A 21,938-nucleotide genomic window follows, 5' to 3' on the forward strand; every position below is an offset into this window, starting at 1 on the left:
TTGCTCTCAGGGCAATGGTCTAGGAGGGCTGTGGAGGCAGCACCTGATCCTGTAAAATTCAATTCAAATGTGAGGAAAGAAAGGAAAATCTGGGTTACTTTTCTCTTCCGCTCTTGCCGAGTGTCTTGACTTATCTGTGTCAGTCCCTTAGATGGTGCGCTCTTCAGCTTAGAAACAGTCTTTAATTTTTGTCTTGTAAAGAGCTGAGGGCACTGTTGGCACATACCACATAATGCTCATTTAACAAACAAACAGGACATAAAGAACTTGTAATAAAGCTCCCTAACACTTACTATGGAAATGAATTTTATTAAAAGATAATTTAATACTCAAGAATACAAAGCAACATATTAACATTAAATACACATCTTTTGAGGCACGATGTGGTGTGAGTGGGTGATTTTCCCCATTTTCTGGCCAAAGCTCTACAACTGCTGTGAGTAAATCCTTAGCGTTCTTCCAGGATCTTGTTAAGAAACAGGAACAAACAAAAAGATCAGGGATAAGGCAAGAGAAAAAAGAAGGTGGCCAACTTTATCAGAAGAAAGAGAGAGATGTAATATTAGCGTTAACCGTTTGCCTAACGCAGAGGTGGCCAACCTGAACCTGAGAATTTACCGATGTACATTACCAAAGAGCCACAGTAATACATCAGCAGCCCCACATCAGCTCCCCCCATTCCCCCACAGCTCCCAGCACCTCCCAACAGCACCTTCCCCTCCCTCCCCACACCTCCCAATCAGCTGTTTCACGGGTACAGGAGGCTCTGGGGAGGAGAGGGGGAGGAGCAAGGGCACAGCAGGCTCAGAGGAGGGGGCAGGAAGGAGTGGAGTGGGGGCAGTGTCTGTGGCAGAGCCAGGGGTTGAGCAGTGAGCACCCCCAGCACATTGGAAAGTTGGTGCCTGTAGCTCCAGCCCTGGAGTTGGTGCCTATACAAGGAGCTGCATATTAACTTCTGAAGAGTCGCATGTGGCTCCGGAGCCAGAGGTTGGCCACCCCTGGCCTATGGCTTCCTGGTTCAGACACGGGTAGCTCAACAGCTGCTCACTATTGGAGAAATTCAGCCCTATGCAAAAGTAGCTTAAATAGGCAGCTAGTCCTTGCACTGCCCTCTGAACAGGGATGAATTTTACCCTGTACATAACCAGAAACCAAGAAAATCCATATCAGTGGATCACAGTATGCACCCTATTACAATAAATCACCCCAAGTAGCTACTCATCATTTTATTTCACATGTGTCAGTGTTAGCTCATTACATAAAAACCATGCATTCATCTGGGTCCTAATCTTGAGATCTTTACTCAGACAAAAGTCACATGGGCTTAGATTGGTTCTGACACCATCAGAACAGGGCTCCCTGATGAATGATCACTGTGCATGTGGGGGTGTCTTATTGTGATCCTGAAATGGAAGATGTTGAGACCCACCAAAATACAGACTAGTCTTGCTTTGGATTAGTGAAAATGTGCCCTTCTATAATGGGTTCAAGGGATTATGTTTGTGACACAACAGTTAGAGATGCTAGAGAGTGAGGGGTCTGTTGGAAAAGCAGAGAGATGGAATTGAGATAAGGTAACATACTGAAGCTGCTCACTGGATGGCACAATCTCTTCTCCTTCCTAAAAAGACACATAATTTTATCTGTTTATAGAAAATAGAAATTGCAGCAGTGGAAGCCCCAAACCATGTCAACACACATTGCTTCACTGGATTTGTACTGAAAAAATGAGGGATGCTGTGACCTAAACAAATCAGTGGAGGTCTGTAGCTTCAAGAAAGTGACCATTTGTGAGTGTTTCCTCCAATGGCCTGATCTTTACAGTCATTTCCTCTCTGCCTAGGTGTCCACAGCTAAGTAATCAGTGCTCTCTCTGTACTGCTTCACACTGGGCTAAGCTATGTATCACACTCAACCCATCCCTTGCAGAAAAACTCCTGGCACCAGTCACAGATGTTTGCTTTCCACGAACAGAGCTTCTGGACTTATTTCTGAATGGTCTTTCGGAGTTTGCTAAACAGTAAAAAAAAGCGAATTCTGGGCTGACCCACAGCCTCCTGATAATTCATACCAGAGGTCTTTCCTGCAAGCTCCATCCCTAACAGAGATGCTGGGACTGGGTCCTCATCTCATCCCCTTCTCTGTCCCTGCTAGGGTGACCAGAAAGCAAGTGTGAAAAATCAGGACAAGGGGTAGAGTGGGGGGTAATAGGAGCCTATATAAGAAAAAGATCCAAAAATCAGGTCTGTCCCTATAAAATCGGGACACCTGGTCACCCTAGTCCCCACCATTCAGCAGGCAGCACTTGGTGGCAGTGCAGGCCTGTCTCACTTCCAGCAGTGCACTCCTCATTGTTCATAAAGGTTTTCCTGGGATGGTGTCCCCAGGTCAGAGTTTGGTTTGGGTTCAGTCCAGTCTGTGCTTGTCCTTTCCAGAGAAACTTGAGGGGACCCTGTGGAAGTATTGTTAGTTTGAAACTTAGAGACGATCCTGGCAGTTTCCTGGGTGATCTCAAAATGTCTGAGTTGCTGTTTTCCTCCAGAACGTCGCTGCAGTGTGCTGGTCTCTGGTGAGCTACTCCTGCTGCTGCCTTTCTTCTCCAAGACTTCCTTCGTCAAAGGGCTGCAGTCTGCAGGATTGCCTTCTGCATCAACCTCCATCAGAGGGCTTGACAGAGCAGCAGCCATCAAGGACAAGCTGGAAGATTTATGAATGGTTGGCCTCATTTTGGCCTGTGCCGCTCGAGGATACTTCACAGGCTGCCGGCTGAAGTACCCCCTGGGTTGCGTTCCTAGAACTGAATCAGAATCTGGATCTGGTTTTTCGTGCACTGATTCCTCAGGGTCCTCCAGCTCAGAGCCATCATTTCTATTCAAATCTGAACAAAACATTAGAGAGTTATTTTAAAATGAGGTTGCCCCTCTGCCTAGAGCAGCGGTGGCAACCTGCAGCTGTCAGGCCACAGGTTGCTCACCACTGGCCCAGATCATGCGGCCTACCTAATGTGACAAATTGGACAAGTACAAATCCCTCTACAAACACACAAGTGGAGGCCATTCCCCTGTTCAGTGCTGGGGACTGAGCCTCCTCTCTTAATGCTGGTGTAAAAAAAAAAAAAAAAAAAAAAAAAAAAAAAAAATCAGGAGTAATTTCAGAGACATGGTGTGAAATGGGTGCAAGTGAGGAGAGATCAGGCATTGCATTCTCAAGCCTGTGAATCCTGCCTACAACATCTTAGAGAATCGACTCTGGTGGGTAACTGTAGGCCTCCTGGCCTCTAGCAGCTGGGCTTGTGAGGCGTGAAGGAAAACCCTTCCTGAGAAGGGCTCATACACTGAAACCTGGTGGCATGCTAGCCCAGTGGCAGTGAGGAGTGGGCTGCCTAGATGGAGGAAAGTGGCAGGGTGATGCCATGCCTTACCCCATACACAGGGACAAATGCAGAGACAGGGAGACACGGAAGCTGTGAAAGTTCAGTAAACACAGATCAAGCCAACCCAAAACCTGCTCCATGACCATGTGCCCCTGCTTGACATTTACCTAGGGGATCTGTGCTCAGGGGACTGTGGGCTCCCTCCACTGTCAGCTCATTGATGGCTTCACTGGAAGATGACTTATCGGACACGTAGCCCTCACTTGAATCATGCTTGAAGGAGAAACTCTGTAGGAAAAAGCCAGGACTGTGAACCTGTTTCGACAGGGCTCTCCTTTCAGATTAATTGCAATATGCCGTTCCCTGAGTGCTGCAGTGGCCAAGGGAACAAAGCTAATCGGCTAATGGCAAAAATATCTTGATCTCCATTTCAGCTTGCCCAGTGCAAAACCACAGTGCTAAAGTTGGCAGGCTCAGCAAGAGAGGGAGAGGCCTCTTAGAGCTGGGGTTAGGACCCCATTTTACTGGGTGCTACACAGACACAGAGTGCAGGACAATCCCGCCCTGAAGAATCTAACTAGAGAAAGGCTGTGAGGTGAAACAGTGGGGAGGAGATTTGCCCAAGGTCACACAACTGGTCAGAGCCGACAACAGAACCCAGGTGTCCCAAGTGTCAATTTAGTGCTCTGCCCATCGAATCATACTGCCTGCCACAAAAGGCACCTCAGGAGCAGGGATTGCTTTCTGGCAGGAGAAACAAGACCTGTGCTAAGGTTTACATCCATGTATCCTACACACTATTAAAACAGACCCTTTTAGAATGATTCTACCTTGGAATTGTGGGGAGACCAGGTTCATTCCCTGGGTTTATGGCACCTTCAGAAAACCCTGCATGGACGCGCGGCCCCATTATTTAGAGCCACCTGTTCCTTATGCTCGATATAAATCAGGAATGATCCAATTAAAAGTTTGGTGAAGAACTGATTATGAAAATGGCACTAAATTCATGTGACCTCCCTGGTTCCTTCTGGATAGGTCATGATGCACAGCATTAAGGGGCAGCAATCACATTATCTGTCATGGTGCAGCCTCGCTCAGTGATTCCTTTGCCAATCCTTGTGCAGATGGACAAAGTGAGGGGAAGCAACAGAAACACAAGCATTAATTACAGCAAAGTAATTACTATTAGATTGAGCCTGAGATGGCTGCTACAGTGGGGCCCAAACATCATTGCTCTTATGAGCCCAATTCCCCCTGGAAGTCAGGGATTGATCAAAATCCTCACAATTTGGCTTTACTGTTATATTGAGAACTCCTATAGACCCTAATTCTCTCCCCACTCCCCCAATAATTTTTGACCTTTCCTGTAGAATTTAGTAACCATCCCTGCTGTAGAATTATATAGGATGGTGTGACAGGGCATCTGCCCCACACTGGCCCTGATAGGGTTAAAACCCAGCCTGAAGGGCTACAAGGAAACAACCTATTAGGGCGGTGGCTGCACAGCTGGACTAGCCAATCAGAGCCCAGCCAGCCCATATAAAAGGAAGCTGTAGGCAGTGCAAGCTAGTCTGCTGCAGGAAGCCCAAGGGAGGAGAATGGTTTCCTAGAGGGCTGCAGAAACTAGTACTGTGAACAGGGCTGCTAGGACTTGCAGGTCCAAGGCCCTGGGAAGAGGGTGAAGGAGCCAGAGGCAGGAGATGAAGGTTCTGGGGAAGTGGCCCAGGGATTTGAGAAAGAAAGGAGGGGCAGCAGGAATCTGTTATTTACAAGGTCCCTGGGCTGGGACCCACTGTAGTGGGTGGGCCTGGGTCCCTCCCCCCACTCACCGCTGAAGAAGCGGCCAGGCTATGGACTGTCAAGCTGCTGTGAGGAGCGGCTAGATTGTTGCAGAAGGAGTCCCCTGGAAGGGGGAACCTGGATTATGACATGGCTGGAGGGCTGTACCACAAAGCAGAGGCAGAGAGATTGGAACTGCAGTGGGTCTGCAGGTGGAGACAAGGACAGGACAGCCACCACCACTGGAGGGCACACCTGCTGACCAGAGCTAATTCCCAAAATGGCCATCAGGAGGCACCAGTGCGGTGAGTGACCCTGTAACAGATGGTTTTAAAAAACAACAACTCTGAACGATGGAAAGGGGATCATTCTCTATTACATTCAGTAGATTTTATTAGATTCATCCCTATTAAATTATATTGGACTTTTCCATATGGGGAATGGCAGTCAGGTGCACTGTTAGATTAATATCTGCTTTCAGCTGGGATCACAGTCCTTAATTCCCTTAGGCCTCAGTAACTGGGAACCATGGGAAAAGCAGTACCGCTGCTCAGACATGAACGTGACTATTAAGAAAAAGAAGCAACACACACTCCTTATTGGTTGCCTGAACACAGGACAGGGAGACAGATACTGATCATTCAGGCTTCGACTCTCCCTGTGACCTTGGGAAAGTCACTTTCCCTCTCTGCTTCAGGTAACTCAGCTAAAAATGTGAGTAACACCCTGACATCACTCCCAGGAGGTACTGCCAATTACCTCACGTTTTAAAGTGCTTTGAAGAGGAAGGGTCCTATTGGCATTATTGTGAGAGAAGTGTCAGGCAGGTGGGGAAGGCTGGAGAGGTGCTTAGCACTCAGCAGCACAGAAACACAGCCTATCTAGAAAAACGAGGAAGCGTCCGGTGGCACCTTAAAGACCAACAGATTTATTTGGGTATAAGCTTTCGTGGGTAAAAAACCTCACTTCTTCAGATCAAGACGTGAGTTTTTTTACGCACGAAAGCTTATGCTCAAATAAATATGTTAGTCTTTAAGGTGCCACCGGATGCTTCCTCGTTTTTGCAGATACAGACTAACTCAGCTACCCCCTGATACTTGACAACCTATCTAGCCACAGCTGAACTGTGCCTCTGAGGGAGGCAAGCCCAGCAGGTCTGGGCGGGGGATCCTGCTGTATCCTTCGCTATTTATACAATCATCCATTCCACAAGCTGTAAAACTATCTACTGAGAGACACAGCAACATCCTGAGTAACTTAGTCTGGAGAAACCCACATCTTTTCTGTAGGAATTGGACTCTTTAAAATGTGCAGCAAAACATCCTTCACAGCTGTCTGGGGAGCTGCTGAGGGATCTGTAGCTTGGAATTGCTTCCAGTTCTCCCATTCCACAGGAGTTGCCCCTCTGCTCTTTGCTCTCTGAATAACCCACAGATGCCAAGTGGCTTCACTTTCTGTAAGATCCTGTTTTCCTCACTAATCCAACTCCCTGTGACTATAACAGGGTCACAGGGCCCAGCTCAGTGTCTCCAAGCTGTACCTCTGTGGTCACACCCTGGGCTTTCTCAGTGCTCTGCTTCTCTTCTTTGTCCTTCTCTGCCAAGGCTTCTTGCAAAGTGTTTTCATACAAAGACGGAGGCAAGTCATCCATCCCAAAGATCCTCTCATAGCTCAGAATGAGAAACTCCACAATCTGGGCCTGATACCCAGAGTCTACGAGGCACGACATGGAGACATCGCACCCTGAACCGGGTCGGATCAGCGTTGGCCCAAAGATTATCCCCAGGTTGTTGGGAGACATCTTGTTCTCTTCGTATCTCTGAGCCACCCTGGGAAAGGAAAACGTCATGGTTAGGGGCTTCTCAGCCCCATTGCAGTGAGTGGGAGGGATGGAATGGGTGGTTAGTGGGGGAGATGATGGCACCATTTCCTGGTACAGATATACATTCCGACCCTGGCAGGAACTGGATGTGTGAGAGGTGGACACGGTTCTGGCTTCCAATGCGTAGACTCCACTGTGACCCAGGAAACTGCTCTGAGCTGGGTAAAAAGTCCAGCTCTACGGGAAGATGCTTGGTCAGCACTGGATGAAAGGAGCCTGGGGCCACAGGCCCATGTCTCCCATTGCCCTAATGGGAATTCTCGCTCTGCACCTGGTTTAACTGTGAAACGTCATCAGTTAAGGAGCGGCCAGACAGCTTATCTGGACCTTTTCCTTCTCCTTTGTTGGGAGCTGCGAGGGTCTTGCCTTTCTTCTGAATGGGCTTTTCCCTCCTCGTGGCTGTCCCTTTGGGTCTAACCCTGCCCTTTTGCTAGCGAAGGAGGCTACAGCCATTTCTGCACTTCAGGCTGAGGGTGTAATTCCCAGCTCTCATTGAGTTAGTGTACTAAACGCAGAATGTGGCTGTGGCAGCGTGAGCAGTAGTGCAAATGGCAGGAGAGGGTAGCTCCTCATCCTCCGGGCAGCTGGCCCCTCCCGCCACTTGTGCTGCTGTGGCTACATGCAGTTTTTAGCATGCTACCTCAAGGAGAGCTGGCTTGAGTACATTTTCTCAAGCTGGAAATTATACTCCAACTCCAAGCGTAGATGTGTTCTAAGAGCTTCTTCTGGTACTGACCTGCCACTGTGCCAGATGATCCTCTGGGGAGCAAGATCTCTGCAGCGATCTCTTTGCAGCACTAGCATCTAAGAGACCCCCAACCCATCCAGGTGATACTAATCAGCAAGCCAGCCACTTGTCCCTTCACCTGTACAGATGTGCAATGAGGTGTCGCAGGGTGTTGTAGTTAGTCCCAGGCAGTTTGCTGAGCAAGTCCTTCATGCTTTGAATGGGATCTGCTGAGAAACCTGAGCTGTCTCTCTTCCCTTCCCCAGGTCTCTGCAGGTCCTTGGCAAGCGCGATGAATTCATCATAGAGCTCATACAGGAGCACTGGCCCTGACAGCTGTGGTGAGATGAGGGAGATTGTGTTACTCCAGCCTGCCTATTTGATCTATTTGATGCTCTAGGGAAAGTCCCATGAAGGACCTTTGCTGGTGTCAGTGGCCTCGCCGGCCCCCTTCAGCCGCATGTTCCCAGGCTCATACCAACTCTTATCCCCATGACGTGCAGGCAAGTGATTGGCTCCCTGATTTCACATGAACTTCTAGGGCCTGCAGAGAAGGCCCAGGCCTCACCAGAATTGCTGTTCACATGAAACTAATATTTGGGGAATCTCGAAAATAACCCAGGCCTGCTACTGCTCAGGGAAGCATTGGGTCTCATCTGCCCTTTATCACTGCAAGCCGTGAGCCCCAGTCACTCCCATGGCACTAGAGAAGGTGGAAGTTAGATCAGTGCCTGGAATTAATCCCTGATTCTACAGTAAACAAACAGACATTAACACATCCCAGTGCCTCAAAAACCCAGCTGAGAGCAAGCCAGGAACAGGGGTTCCCATCCTCCCAGAGATGCACCAGAAACTGAAGCCAGGAGCCTGCAAGTAACCAGAGACTTATCCTGGCTCCTCTTGGGGATTTGCTACCCACCTCCTTCAGGAAATGCTTCAGGACACCAGTGATGTCATGGGGAGAATGTTCTGAGAGCTCCACCAGCTCCCTCCCGTTTTCAAATGCCTGGCAGAGCTTCTCCACCCGGGCCTTGGCTCCACTTATCCGATAGATCCCCTGCATTATTGAAATGGGGAAAGGTCAAGGGATCCTGGTTAGAGAATCTGAGAAGAGTGGGAAGGGGAGGGGACCAGGAACTAACAGGACAGCTTAATTTCTGCAGCTAAGGCCAAGAAGGGATGTGACAGTGTCTCTTTCCCTCTGTGGACAGGAAAGAAAGGGTGATATGCAGAGACTCATTACCAAGCTACCCCCATGATGAGGCATTAAAAATACAAGAGCTAGAGGAAACTAGAAAGAATTTTAATTAGTCTGTCTTGATGCCAAGTGACCCATGCCAGCTGCCCAGGCCACCATCAATGGTTCACTGGGGAAAACCCCTTTGTGAAGTGCCTTGAGACAAAAGGTACCAAGTAAGGGCCTAATGTGGTTCCTGTCAACGTCCACTAGAGCGTAATCCTGGTCCCCAGCGGGAGCAGGACCAGGCCTTGTGCTGGAGTCTACCCCAGTGCTGCTCACCTGCACTCCGAGGGCACGTGCCTCAATTTCTGAGGTGCATTTCACAACTATGAATGGAACCTCTTCCGGGAAATCCCGAGGGACCTGTGTGAAGTCGATGCCAAAGAGGGGCACTCGGCTGGGCAGCTTCTTGTGGCCACAGGTGATGAGGAGGTTCTCCAGGCACTTCCTGTGGCAGGTCAGGTAGCACTGCAATAGTAAGATGATATTGCAGTTAGACACTAATTACAGTTCAGCAAGGACCACTCCAGAAGCTGGGGAAAGTATGTCCCAGTGGGACACATCACAGACTCTCCCTTCTCCTGTTCCCTCCATTCACTGTTCCACATCTCTCTGCAGAAGCGCCTCATTGGGAGATACGTTCCCCTTTGCTTCCTTTTCCTCAGCTGTTATAGCAGAGCAGCCTGGGGTGAGGGACAGGGAGATGGTCATGCACTGAATTATTGGCCTCACAGAGGCAGGCCCATTCACAGAGTTTTGTAGGGGGGACATGCCTGCAGTGAAATACCTTACACAAGGGTCAGGGGGAGCTGGTTATCTACAGTCCAGGGTGTTCTGAGCTTTCTCACCTCTTCACACTCCGTGCCACTGACCATAAAGGTTTCACACTCCCTGCACTTGGATGGACCCCGCAATTTCCGCAGCCTGTGGGTCTGCGCTGCACTTGACAGAGAGATGTTCTTAAACTGACACTGGGATGATCCATTTTCTGGCGTAGTAACCATGTAAATAACAAGGAGACATTTCAAAAAGTCACTCACGCCATCTAGAAATGCAAAAGAATTAGCAGCCCGTTTCTCTAGACAGCTGGGCAGATCTCTTGTAGCGCTATCTATCTGAGATGATAAGGGATGCTCAGCGTAATGACTGGTGGTTATTGGCTGAACTGGAGGGGCCTGAAATAGAATTTGGGACATTACTGCCAGTCATAACTGAGCAGCAGTAGCATTACTATACTGAGGAATACCATTGGGGGTTGTGGATGGGGAGGGGCATCAACAGAGCTGCTGGGGGGAGCCCAGGTTTGGAATAGCAGGGGCCTGTTTTTTGGGACTGAGGAGCATCAGCAGAGCTGTGTATGTTGCGTGGGGAGCCCAAAGCTCGAATAGCAATGGTGGGGCTGCAGATCCAAATTGAGGGGCATCAGCAGAGCAGTATGGGGGTGTGTATGGAAAGCTCCCTTTCATAAGCATAACAAAATGGGGGAGCACGAGGGACATAGGCTGCTCTCCTACTGTTTCTTTTTATCAGTCACGCAGGTTTCTTTATTGCTTACCATTTTCATATGTTTGATATGAATCTCTCTCTTCAAAATCATCCGAGGAGGACATGGCGCCTGTGGATGAAGCTTTTAGCAACTTCCTACTTTGGTGCCCTGGAGACAAGAAGGAAGGTTTTACGTTATACAAAATACAAGATGTACTTTATTTATGTATTGCACATTATAGAAAAAGCTCCAAATCCACATTTAATTTCTATTGAAGTTTTTTGTTAGTATGAACATTAGGCAGAAAGTGCCATTCTTCTCACCTGGGCTAGAGGCAGGAGAGTCCAGAGACCGGGATTCGCAGCTCCCACCCAGGCTTTCTGTGTCACTGTAGAAGGATTTGTTTGCACCTGTAAAAGGCGAGGTAAATGAGACAGACCGACTAATGTCTCAGCAGCAGTTTCTAAATGAATCTATGCTCATCTGCTGGGTTCTTTACTCTTACTGACAATGCCTCAAAACAACTGACCTTTCTGCTAATATCTTTTAAAACAGAAACACACAGGCACAATGAGAGCCTGATAATCCAAAGAGCAATCTGGAGGCATTTTTGCTGAATCATGTCATGCTTTTTAAAGACGTTTAGGAAATGTCCTTTTGTGCCAGAAAAATTTAATGACAATTATTTTCTACTGTAGTGACATGATTTCCAAAATGTCTTTGAGACAAATTGTGAGATGGTGAAATGGGGTATTAAACCTGCAATGAAATGCGATGCTCTGTGGAAAGAGGATGTAAAACTTGAGAATACAATATACCATTCAGGGGACTGAGCTGAAGGAATAACAAGAGAAGGCTTACTGGCTGCACTGCCCATCACAGCCCACTCTAAGGTAGTTTTCATATAGAGGATGGTCAAGCATGAAATCAAACATGGGGTTATAAAATTGATGCTGCATGTCTGAGGGTACGCAGGATGTCCGCAGTCCCCAGACTGCCAGAAAATTCACAGGACAGAGATGTTTTCACAGGACAGAGAAACAACAAAGTTTCAGAAAAAAAATCTCCATTTCAGGTCACACACCAGGAGATGAATAAGAGCTTCCAACGTATTTGGGCCATGAACCAGCTTGTTTGTACCTTTATTAAAATGCTATAAGGCTTATGTACCATGCAAATAGACTACACCTGCCTTATCCATGATAGCATCTCCTGGCTAAAGCTCAGAATGACTTTCACAGCTGACTTTTCCTTTTGGAACACACCTGTTGTCTAAGATGCATGTAGATGGGGAGTGAATAAAACCTAACATTTTCTGAGATAAAAGTAAAATTTTTTGATTCAAATCAGGGAACAAAATTTCATGAACCTGAATCCCTTTCCATAAAATTGTAGCAGCAAAACCACACACAGTCCCAGTCTGGAGACAGCCCTGGGCTCTGACTCCAGAGGTTGTTAATAACCTAACCTCTCCTTGCTACTCTTGGCTATATACATATATGAATCAAGCAGCAGTGACACAACAAAGAGTTAACTTTTCCTTGATAAATTAAACCTACTTTGTTCGCTGTTTGTGGAAAACTGCTTTCCTGATGCATCTTCTGCAGAGGTGCTCAGATCAACTGCAGAGGATGAGATACAGGAGTATTGCACTGCATTCTTTTTTCTGCCACTAGGAGGAGACCTGAGAATGAAATACATAGAGAAACAAGGTAGATGAGGAAATATTTCTTATTCAGCCAACTTTCTTTTGTGAAAGAGAGAAGCTTCTGAGCAACACAGATTTATTCAGGTCTGGGACCACCATGAATACAACAATGCTTCAAATGAAATACACAAGCAGCGGGCATTCTATGTTTTGTTTTTTAAATTGTCTTTCATTAGTTCAACTGTTATTGCCCCATAGATGTTCACGGTGCTTTAGAGACATACAAGATGACCAGGTCCTTGCCTCCGAGAGTTTACAGGTAGTTGTAGGCTGGACTTTTCAAAGAAGCCTAGGGCAAGTGCACACCAGATTGACAGTCAATACTAAGAACATAAGAATGGCCACACTGGGTCAGAGCAATGGTCCATCAAGTCCAGTATTCTATCTTCTGACAGTGGCCGGTGGCAGATGCTTGTGAGGGAATGAAGAGAACAAGGCAATTACTGAGTGATCTATCCCCTGTCGTCCAGTCCCAGCTTCTGGCACACAGAGATTTAGGGACACCAGAGCATGGGATTGCATCCCTGACAATCTTAGCTAATAGCCAGAGATGGACCTGTCCTCCCTGAACTTATCTAATTCTGTTTTGAACCAAGTTATATTCTTGGCTTCCACACCATCCCCTGGCAATGAGTTCTGCAGGTTGACTGTGCATTGTGTGAAGAAATACTTCCTTATATTTGTTATAAACCTGTTGCCCATTAATTTCAATATAACTAAGTTTAATATAATTTCCCTTATATTTTCTGTCTACAGGAAATATATAAATATGAGTAGTTTGGAAATGAAACATCATACATATGAGATAATGAAGATCAATACATTAAACAAGTAGGAGAAAACTCCTGACTTGGGGCAGACAGCTGGACCAAGTTACCCTTGTGCAGGCCCTAACACTTACTGATCATCACAAAGAAAACAAATGATCTTTGGGAGTCTCTTCTCTGCTAATATTAATGGAAGCTATGCAGAGGCTGGAGAGAACAGACCCGTTTGGGCTTTGGCTTGTGGTACTTCTCAAAGTTATCAACTAGCCCATTCTAGGTCTTCTCAGCATTAATAACCCTGCAGCATCACAAGTGACTTTATAGCGTAAAATGCTTTAAATGAGTCTTTTTATTCAGCTTATTATACATTTCAAGCTCTGGAGCCACCAGCTCTGGTTCTACATTTCTTTACCTCTGCCCTGCAGGAATAAATGCTTCAAATTCAAACACCTCCATGGGGACCTCTTTCTTCTGCAGCTTCTGAATGAATTCCAGATATTTCTCACCCATTCTGTAGGGCTTGCAGTACTCAGTCATGTTCTCGTACCCCACTGGAATCTTCTCCGCCTGAGTCTGCTGCAACTTGAACATCCTCAAGGTGACCTTATGGAAATCCCAAAAAGCATGAAACACCACTAGGCCTAGGTGACCCTCTCTTTCCCTGGAATCTCAGCTGTGTCCCCCAGGCTCTCAGTTCAGTTGTAAACAAGGCTCTTGCACAGGCGCCACGATTTCCTGCTTATTGAGATAGCTGCCTAGCATTTTAGTTTCACTTTATTAATGAAATCACACAAAGAATTGCACTTAATTTAAATACATCTGCATACAAGCCTATTAGCCAGTCAAAACACAGACCCCTACCCCATATCCAGCTGCTATAGGAACTGTACTTCAGTCATGGTCATTGGTAAAGCTGGTGAGGGCTCCTCTGGGCAAGCCAAGAGAGGACTTCACCTCTTCTATGCTGAATCATATACAGGATGAGCTTTGCTCACTGGCTCTGAGCTTGCTCTCTAGCCTCTGTTTTTGTCTCCACATCATCTGCCACCAGATTCAGCCTTGTCCCACAGACTCCCCTGATAGAGTAGGAGGTTTGTGGTCACTATAGCTATGTATGGGACCACTGATCCTTGCAAAGTCAGCACTAAAGCGATGCTCAGGGCTGGTCTACACTATCCGTTTAAACCGAATTTAGCAGCGTTAAACCATTTAACCCTGCACTCGTCCACACAACGAGGCCTTTTATATCGATATAAAGGGCTCTTTAAACCGGTTTCTGTACTCCTCCCCGACGAGAGGAGTAGCACTGAAATCGGTATTGCCATGTCGGATTAGGGTTAGTGTGGCTGAAAATCGATGGTATTGGCCTCCGGGGGTATTCCACAGTGCACCATCGTGACCGCTCTGGAAAGCAATCTGAACTCAGATGCACTGGCCAGGTAGACGGGAAAATCCCCGTGAACTTTTGAATTTCATTTCCTGTTTGCCCAGTGTGGAGCACTGATCAGCACGGGTGGCGATGCAGTCCCAAATCCAAAAAGAGCTCCAGCATGGACCATATGGGAGATACTGGATCTGATCGCTGTATGGGGAGACAAATCTATTCTATCAGAGCTCTGTTACAGAAGTCGAAATGACAAACCATTTGAAAAAATTTCCAGGCTATGATAGACAGAGGCCGCAGCACAGCGCTGTGTGACAAGTGTAACAGAAAGTCAAAGAATCAAATGGACACTCATGGAGGGAGGGAGTGAGGGAGGGGGTACTGAGGACTCCAGCTATCCCACAGTCCCCACAGTCTCCAAAAAGCATTTGCATTCTTGGCTGAGCTCCCAATGCCTGAAGGATCAAAAACATTTTCCCGGGTCTTTCGGGGTGTATGTCGTCAATTTACACCCTTCCCCCCCCCCGAAAGAAAAGGGAAAAAAAACGTTTCTCGCCTTTTTTCAGTGTCATCCTATGTCTACTGCATGCTGCTAGTAGATGGGGTGCTGCAGTGCTGAACACCAGCATCCCCTTCCCTGTGGCAGGCAGTACAATATGACTGCTATCCATCATCATCATCAGCCTGTGAGTGCTCCTGGCTGGCCTCGGTGAGTCGGCTGGGGGCGCCTGGGTAAAAATAGGGAATGAACTTCTTGTCAATTCGTGGCAGATGGTAGACGAACGGTGTACTCGTCCTCATGATAAAACTGAGTCTGAGCTCTATCACCCCTCGTTTCCTGTCTAAAGAAAAGATTCTGTCTGCCTGACAATTATCATCAGAGCTGAACTCTACCGCACTTCATTTATCTACTAACAAAGTCGTGGATTTCTATTCCTGCATTTTATTACTATTCCTATAACACAAATGGGGGGACACTGCACTTAGCCCTAGGAGGGTTGGGGAGGAGAGAAGCAAAAAGTGGGGGTTGGTTGGCAGGGTACCCCTTAGAATGCGCATCAGTATCATTTTGCAGGATCCTGGGGCTCTGACATGACAGCTGTGCTCTCTGGTTCTCTAGTACACTTGCCCCATATTCTAGGCAGGACTGACTCTATTTTTAGACAAAACATAAAGAAGGGAATGACCTGGGGAGGCATTCCCATTTTTGTCCACGCACTCCCGGCCAACCTCAGTGAGGCCAGACAGGAGCACCCATGACAGCAGCAGATAGTACAGAACGACTGATAACTGTCATCTCATCGCTAATTTACAATGGCATGGCAGACGGTGCAATAGGGATAGTAACCGTCTGCTACCTTGCAAAGGCAAATGAATGTTGCTGTGTAGCGCTGCAGTAGCGCATCTGTCAGCAGCATCCACTACACATACGGTGGCAGTGACAAAAGGCAAAACAGGCTCCATGGTTGCCATGCTATGGCATCTCCCAGGGCAATCCAGGAGAAAAAGGGCGCGAAATGATTGTCTGCCGTTGCTTTCACGGAGGAAGGACTGAGTGACAACATTTACCCAGAATCACCCGTGACACTGTTTTTGCACTGGGATCTCAACCCAGAATTCCAATGGGCGGGGGAGACTGCGGGAACTATGGGATAGCTACAGGATGGCTACCCACAGTGCAACACTCCGGAAATCGACGCTAGCCTCAGTACATGGACGCACACCACCGAATTAATGTACTTAGTGTGGCTGCGTGCACTCGACTTTATACAATTTGTTTTACAAAACTGGTTTATGTAAAATCGGAATAATCCCGTAGTGTAGACATACCCTCAGGGTGTGATCTGGGTTCTGATTGCTTGAGAACCATCACATTAATTATCTATATAGTAGAGAAAGATCAGGTGGCTCTATCCTGAATGATGACTTCCCTGTGACTGAAGCAAGTGGCACAGCAGTGTCATACTCACCCGTGTCAGCACCTCATCTCCTTGGTAAATGAGTTTCCGGATATGAGAGACAATTCTCTCCCGCACCTTTTCTAGCTCCTGCCGACGAGAGTTGGCATCACTGATGCACATCTTGTAAGAAACTTCTGCTTCCTGGACCTGGGTACAGCAAAATAAAGAATGAAGCAGCAGCAGTGCCAGGCTGGGAACCCTGGAAATCACAGGCAGGCGACCACAGTGCAGCCATGAGTGGGGTGACACATGATAACACAGAACACAATGGGAGATGAGCTGAATGGGGCTATCGGTTTGTTTGTTAAACATTTATGTTAAGTCTTAGTGCTGATTTTCAATACTTTGTTGATACATTTAAAAAAATCAAAGATGGGACAAAATATTTTTGTGAAAAACTAAAAATTTCAGTAATAATTTTTCATGAAAAAAATTGTTTTGGAAAAAAGGCCATTTTTAAACAAAACAAAACTTTGCATTCAAAAATTTTTGGTCATCTCTAATCAACAGGCTGCAAACTCTCCAGAAGGCTAGTGTATTCAAAACCCATCTGTGTCACTGGAGCATTCTGCATTGCTCTGCAGCACATTCAGTTATAATGCTAGGTGTTCAGCCTACCGGGGTATCTAGCCCAGCATGGCAAAGCCACCGAGCAGTGAATATTCCTCTTTACATGAGGAACAGGCTACTCAGGGTCCCAGACTCTTCTGGACACAGGTGCCTTTGTGGGTGCCAAAAATGGGAAAGAGCAGAGGGTATCCAAAATGATTAAAGGCTGAAAACTCAAGACCTTGCCCTGATCAACCCCACATCCCAGCAGCAAAGGATGAACCTAGTAGCTTCATAATATTTTACTCAGTGTCCAATATTACAAGTGGCTTCTAGTTCATTGAGCCTGTTCCCCAGTTATCTGTATAAGAGAGACGTGATACAACCCCATCACCTTCACTTGTGCCTCCTCACGAGAGCGGCGCCGTTTCTCCAGCTGCTTGTTGGCACTGCCAGGGTGAGTTGCTGCTATGCTCTGGTACTCATCTTCTGCCTTGGCACTCAGCAGCTTGGCTTTCTCCAACTCCTCGCAGCGCTGTATGTAGTGAAGCCGGGATTTGCGCAAGGATGACAGCGAATCATTCTGTAATCCGAGAAGGAGGGAGTTTAGGGCACATCGTCAGGCTGGAAGGAGACTGGGTCCACAGGTCTGCTAGCCATAAAAGCATCTGTTTTGTGGATGCCGAGTGTCACTAACTCTAAGGCCAGTGCTAGCCAGCGTCAGACTGTGGAGAGGACTCTGTGCAAGCATCACTTACAATACCAAGGAGCAGGACTGGAATTTGGCATCTCCTGGCTCCCAGCGCTGTTCTCACTCCTCCTCCTGACCACACTGCCCTGACTCATCACCATCCTCATTGCACACCTCCAACTAATTATTTACATATTAATGATGACTGTCGTTAGGCTTTAGAGCATATACCCCATTGAGATGGATGGGTATCACTTTACTGCAATTAGATACTCACGGCTGGCCCATGCCAGCTGGCTAAGGATCATGGGGCTTAGCCTAAGGAGATGTTTAATTGCAGTGAAGATGTTAGGGCTCAGGCTGCAGCCCAAGCTCTGGGACCCTCCCACCTCGCAAAGCAGTGTAGGTCAGAGTAAAGAGTTCTCAGTACGGCTGAGAGGCCCCATGTTCTCAGTGTTCTGGGCCTGTAGCTGTCAAGATGGCCTGGCTCTCTCACCATTTTCCACCTCTTAGTCTCTTACCATTCTTTTCTGTTCCTTTAGCCACTGATCTTTGAATTCTTTCCGCCACTTCTCAATTTCATTTCTCTTGGCTGTGAGAGGCTGCAAGGGAATAAAGGTGCAGGTGAAAACAGCTTAGTTATACTCTAGCTCAGCCAGAAGCTATTGGGCTTGATGCAGACACCACCGAGAGCCCTATGTTAGACAGGAAGTCACATGAAATGGTCACAATGGTCTCTTCTGGCATTAACATTTCTGAGCCCCAAACGTGATCCTTCACCTTGTCTTACAAAGGCTGGGGCTGGAGCTGTTTAAGGATCAGTGTCAGGATGCTAATCCTACCCCTCTACTCCTGCAGCCTCTTTTTCATACCCACACCACTAAAGGGTTACATTAAACCAAGTCACTTCATGTCATCAAGATTGAAAGAGGGGAAAGTCTGCAGCACCTGCCCTGCCTCAGCCTGAGTAACTGGGCAAACTAGCGGGGAGGCAGAAAAACTCCTTCCAAGTCACTCAGGGTGTGTCTACACTGGAATTAGACACCCATGACTGGTCCAGGCCACCTGACTTGAGCTTCAGGGGCTTGGGCTATGGGGCTGTTTAATTGTGGTGTACGCGTTCTGGCTGGGGCTCCAGCCTGAACCTGGACATCTATACTGCAAATAAACAGCCCCATAGCCTGAGCCCCACAAGCCTGAGTCAGTGGGCACAGGCCAGCTGTGGGCGTTTAACTGCAGTGCAGACATACTCTGAGCTGCTCTGCAGCTGCCACTGCAGCCTAAAGCTAGATTAGGTTCCAGACTGTATGTGTGTCTCTCTCCCTCCCTCTCTTGCACACGCACACCATTGAGAGGAACGATGGAGTAGGTACCGATACTCCCAGCCCATTTAGCTCCCAATGAGCTGTTACACACAGATATGCCAGGAATCCCTGAAGAGTGGAGCTCCATGCTATAGTATATGATCCCCCTGCACAGGTCCTGGCATCCTGCCAGTTCAGCAGAACAGAAACACTCTTCACATGCATGGAAGAATGGGCAGGATGGGCCGCAGCGAGGTTCTGCTCTGGAAAGGGACTGTGTAAAGGCTCTGTGTTTGTTGCCTCTCAGCAACTCCAGATCAAATGTGTGCAGTCCTCTAGTAAGAAGGGACTGCAGATTCCATCTGGCCTCTGAGAGGCAAGCTGGGGTCTTTCTGGCTCTCTCACCATCACTGATGACCCGAGACAGCTGAGATACCATATAGATGCTGGTCATGGGAAGGTGGAGAGAGAGATGGTTTGAGGACAGCACTGGCTCTGGCAGCTGAGGCTATGACATCAGAAACCAAAGCTCTCAGAATGCTGCTGTGTTGGAAAGTAACTTCCCTTTTCCAGAAGCTGGGTGTGGACTTCCTTCCCTTTTCTCTCAGTCAAATCAGAGAGAGCATCTAGCTCCCAAAAGATTAATGGGCTATTGAGCTACCCTAGCTGCTGCCTTTGGCTAACCAGTGAGATTAAACTGTCTCACCTAAACAGGAAATAGAGTACCTGGCAGTATTCTCTCAGCTGCAAAGCCCCTGCAGTCTCAATGGCTAAACTCCCAATCCTGATGTCATGTTCCAGGACCATGGTATAGAGCAGCTGGAGTGGCATGCAGACCTGGAGAGGCAGAGAGCGTGCATTGGAAATACCAGGTAGTCACAACAGCTTGGGTTAAAAGAGTTTTTGCTTATTATGAACTGAAATGGTCCATGTTAATTACAGCCATAACAAACACACACTGCACATCACAAAGCAGCATCAAAGGGAGTTTTTATTCTGTGTTCCACTCCCTTGACATATTAAAAATGCATCCCTTTGTCCACTGCATTGAACAATCTTTGTTCCCTTTATAACCATATGGAAGAAAAAGGAAATTGTCCCAGCTCTGAGAGCTTTATTAACTATACTATGACAATTAATGCTAGACAGAACTTTTGGAAGCATATCTATTGGGTTCCTGGGAAGTGGGCAGGCTTTAAAGGACCCCCCCCAGCCTAAGGGGAGGACCCACAGGACCACAGAAGCCCACTGATTACGGGGGACAACTAATAAAAGAACAGGGACGGGAGTGTGGTCAGAACTTTTGGAAGCGTATCTATTGGGTTTCCGGGAAGTGGGCGGGCAAAGCAAAGCCCGCCCACTGCTAAAGGATCCTCCCCCAGCCTAAGGGGAGGACCCACAGGACCACAGAAGCCCACTGATTACGGGGGACAACTAATAAAAGAACAGGGACGGGAGCGTGGTCAGAACTTTTGGAAGCACAGCAGGGTAGATCCCTGCTCCTGCCTGCAGGGGTTAAAAGCACCCATGGGAAGGGGCTGTGGCTGGGGAAAGCAGCCTTTAGGCTGGACTGATTGGGGAAGTGGCTGCAGCTGGGGCCATGCGCCAAACTGAGCAATGGGTCCTCATAAGAGGCAGTGATGCCAGAAGCCTAAGACAGTCTTCCTCTAGCTGTGGAAGGAGAAGGGCCTGGCTGCAGGGAGCCAGAGACAAGGTACCTTGAGTAGAGCAGGGCTGGGGAAAGGCAGAGGAGCTCCTGCCTGGAAAGCCCCAGGTTGCCACCTAGCATTAGGCCAAGAGGTACTACTGGGGGTTCCAGGAAGCAACCCAGGGGTAGGCAAAGGCAGCAGGTCCAAACTCCTTTACCTATGATGAGTGGCTGATACTGCAGTCTGCCCCAGTGAACAGGAGCTAGGTGGAGACTAGGCAGTAGCCTATACTGAGGCAAAGTGGGGATAGAGGGTGGGGGTCCTTTGGGAAGGGGAAACCCTCAGAGAAAGGGGTGACTGCTTGGGGGTAGCACCCCATGTAAAAGGGTGCTGGGTCCAGGGAGGGACACAGGGCCAGAGGACAGGTGGATTACTGGCCTGTAGAGCGTGCTCCAAGCTGAAACAGGGCTAATTCCCAGAGGTAACCAGCAGGAGGTGCCGCGGGGGTGAGTCGGCCCATCTACAGGAAGGAATATAAAACCTCCTGCTTCATTATTTAAACTAATATCTAACTATTAGGCGTTAGGATGAACTTTCATAGGAAGCAGATTACCCACAGCTGCCTACTGTGCAGTTGCTTGCACCTTCCCCTGAAGTCTTGGTATTGGCCACTGGCAGAGACAGGATACTGGGCTAGATAGACAATGGGTCTGCTCCAATCTGGGAATTCCCACGTTCTTATGTTATGTTGGCCTTTGGATTTTCCTTAATGCCCTTGCTTAGGCTTGTACACAACAAATTACTAAACTTCTTTGCAAAATTGTGCTTTTAACAAATAGGAAATTGTGTCCTATAGGCCTCAGCATGATTCAAAACAGAGCTGATTTGACTCCATGAGTGATGTATACACAGTGACACAATAAGCTCTCTTGTACAGTGAAAGCAATCCAAGAAGGAAAGTCCCAAAGAAATTTTACCTGTTGTTTAATGGTAGATTGGCCTGATTCTGCTATCTTCACAATGCTTTTGGCAAACTCTATTTCTGTGAAAGGGAAGAACAGGTTAGTCTCTAGATCTTCAATGGCAGGAGGATGTCTCCCAAGAACAGAGGTATTGCTCAGTCAGTATGTGATTTGGCATCATCCTCGAGAAGGTTCTAGGACTAGAGGAACTTGTAGCCTAGCGTTTTCTGCTAAGAAATGATTCTGCATTTTAACATCTGGTGCAGACCCAAGTTAGAGTAACCTTTCACCTGCTCCTTGTTAGCTTATTTGAATCCACTACTGCCTGCAGTAACACCCCCCACCACTGGCTCTGCAGAGAAACACCAAGCTAGGAGAGTACAAGATCTTAAAGCTGGCCCTACTTCACCCTTATGCAATGAGATAATTTGGTATCATAAATGGAAGCAGAAGAGAGATTATGGTTTCCACTAATG

The 21,938-nt window shown here is 47.6% G+C and overlaps 1 protein-coding gene across 2 annotated transcripts in view; it reads right to left on the reverse strand.

Moving 5' to 3' along the window:
* Positions 1-293: 293 nt before the first annotated feature.
* Positions 294-21,938, reverse strand: part of GMIP (GEM interacting protein) — a 48,356-nt gene continuing 26,711 nt past the window's right edge. For both annotated transcript variants that reach the window (XM_032782036.2, XM_032782038.2), the window contains 16 exons: positions 21,478-21,542; positions 19,578-19,688; positions 18,069-18,149; positions 17,251-17,439; positions 16,317-16,454; positions 13,375-13,565; positions 12,047-12,171; positions 10,811-10,897; positions 10,557-10,655; positions 9,850-9,989; positions 9,281-9,469; positions 8,681-8,818; positions 7,901-8,097; positions 6,693-6,981; positions 3,541-3,661; positions 294-2,878 (listed from right to left, as the gene is read on the reverse strand). In XM_032782036.2, coding sequence (XP_032637927.1) covers positions 2,349-2,878; positions 3,541-3,661; positions 6,693-6,981; positions 7,901-8,097; positions 8,681-8,818; positions 9,281-9,469; positions 9,850-9,989; positions 10,557-10,655; positions 10,811-10,897; positions 12,047-12,171; positions 13,375-13,565; positions 16,317-16,454; positions 17,251-17,439; positions 18,069-18,149; positions 19,578-19,688; positions 21,478-21,542 — 2,690 coding nt within the window. In that variant the 3' untranslated portion in view covers positions 294-2,348. The remainder of the gene's footprint in view (positions 2,879-3,540; positions 3,662-6,692; positions 6,982-7,900; positions 8,098-8,680; positions 8,819-9,280; positions 9,470-9,849; positions 9,990-10,556; positions 10,656-10,810; positions 10,898-12,046; positions 12,172-13,374; positions 13,566-16,316; positions 16,455-17,250; positions 17,440-18,068; positions 18,150-19,577; positions 19,689-21,477; positions 21,543-21,938) is intronic.

The sequence above is a fragment of the Chelonoidis abingdonii genome, chromosome 26, assembly GCF_003597395.2.
Source record: "Chelonoidis abingdonii isolate Lonesome George chromosome 26, CheloAbing_2.0, whole genome shotgun sequence".
In the NCBI taxonomy this organism is placed as follows: Eukaryota; Metazoa; Chordata; order Testudines; family Testudinidae; genus Chelonoidis; species Chelonoidis abingdonii.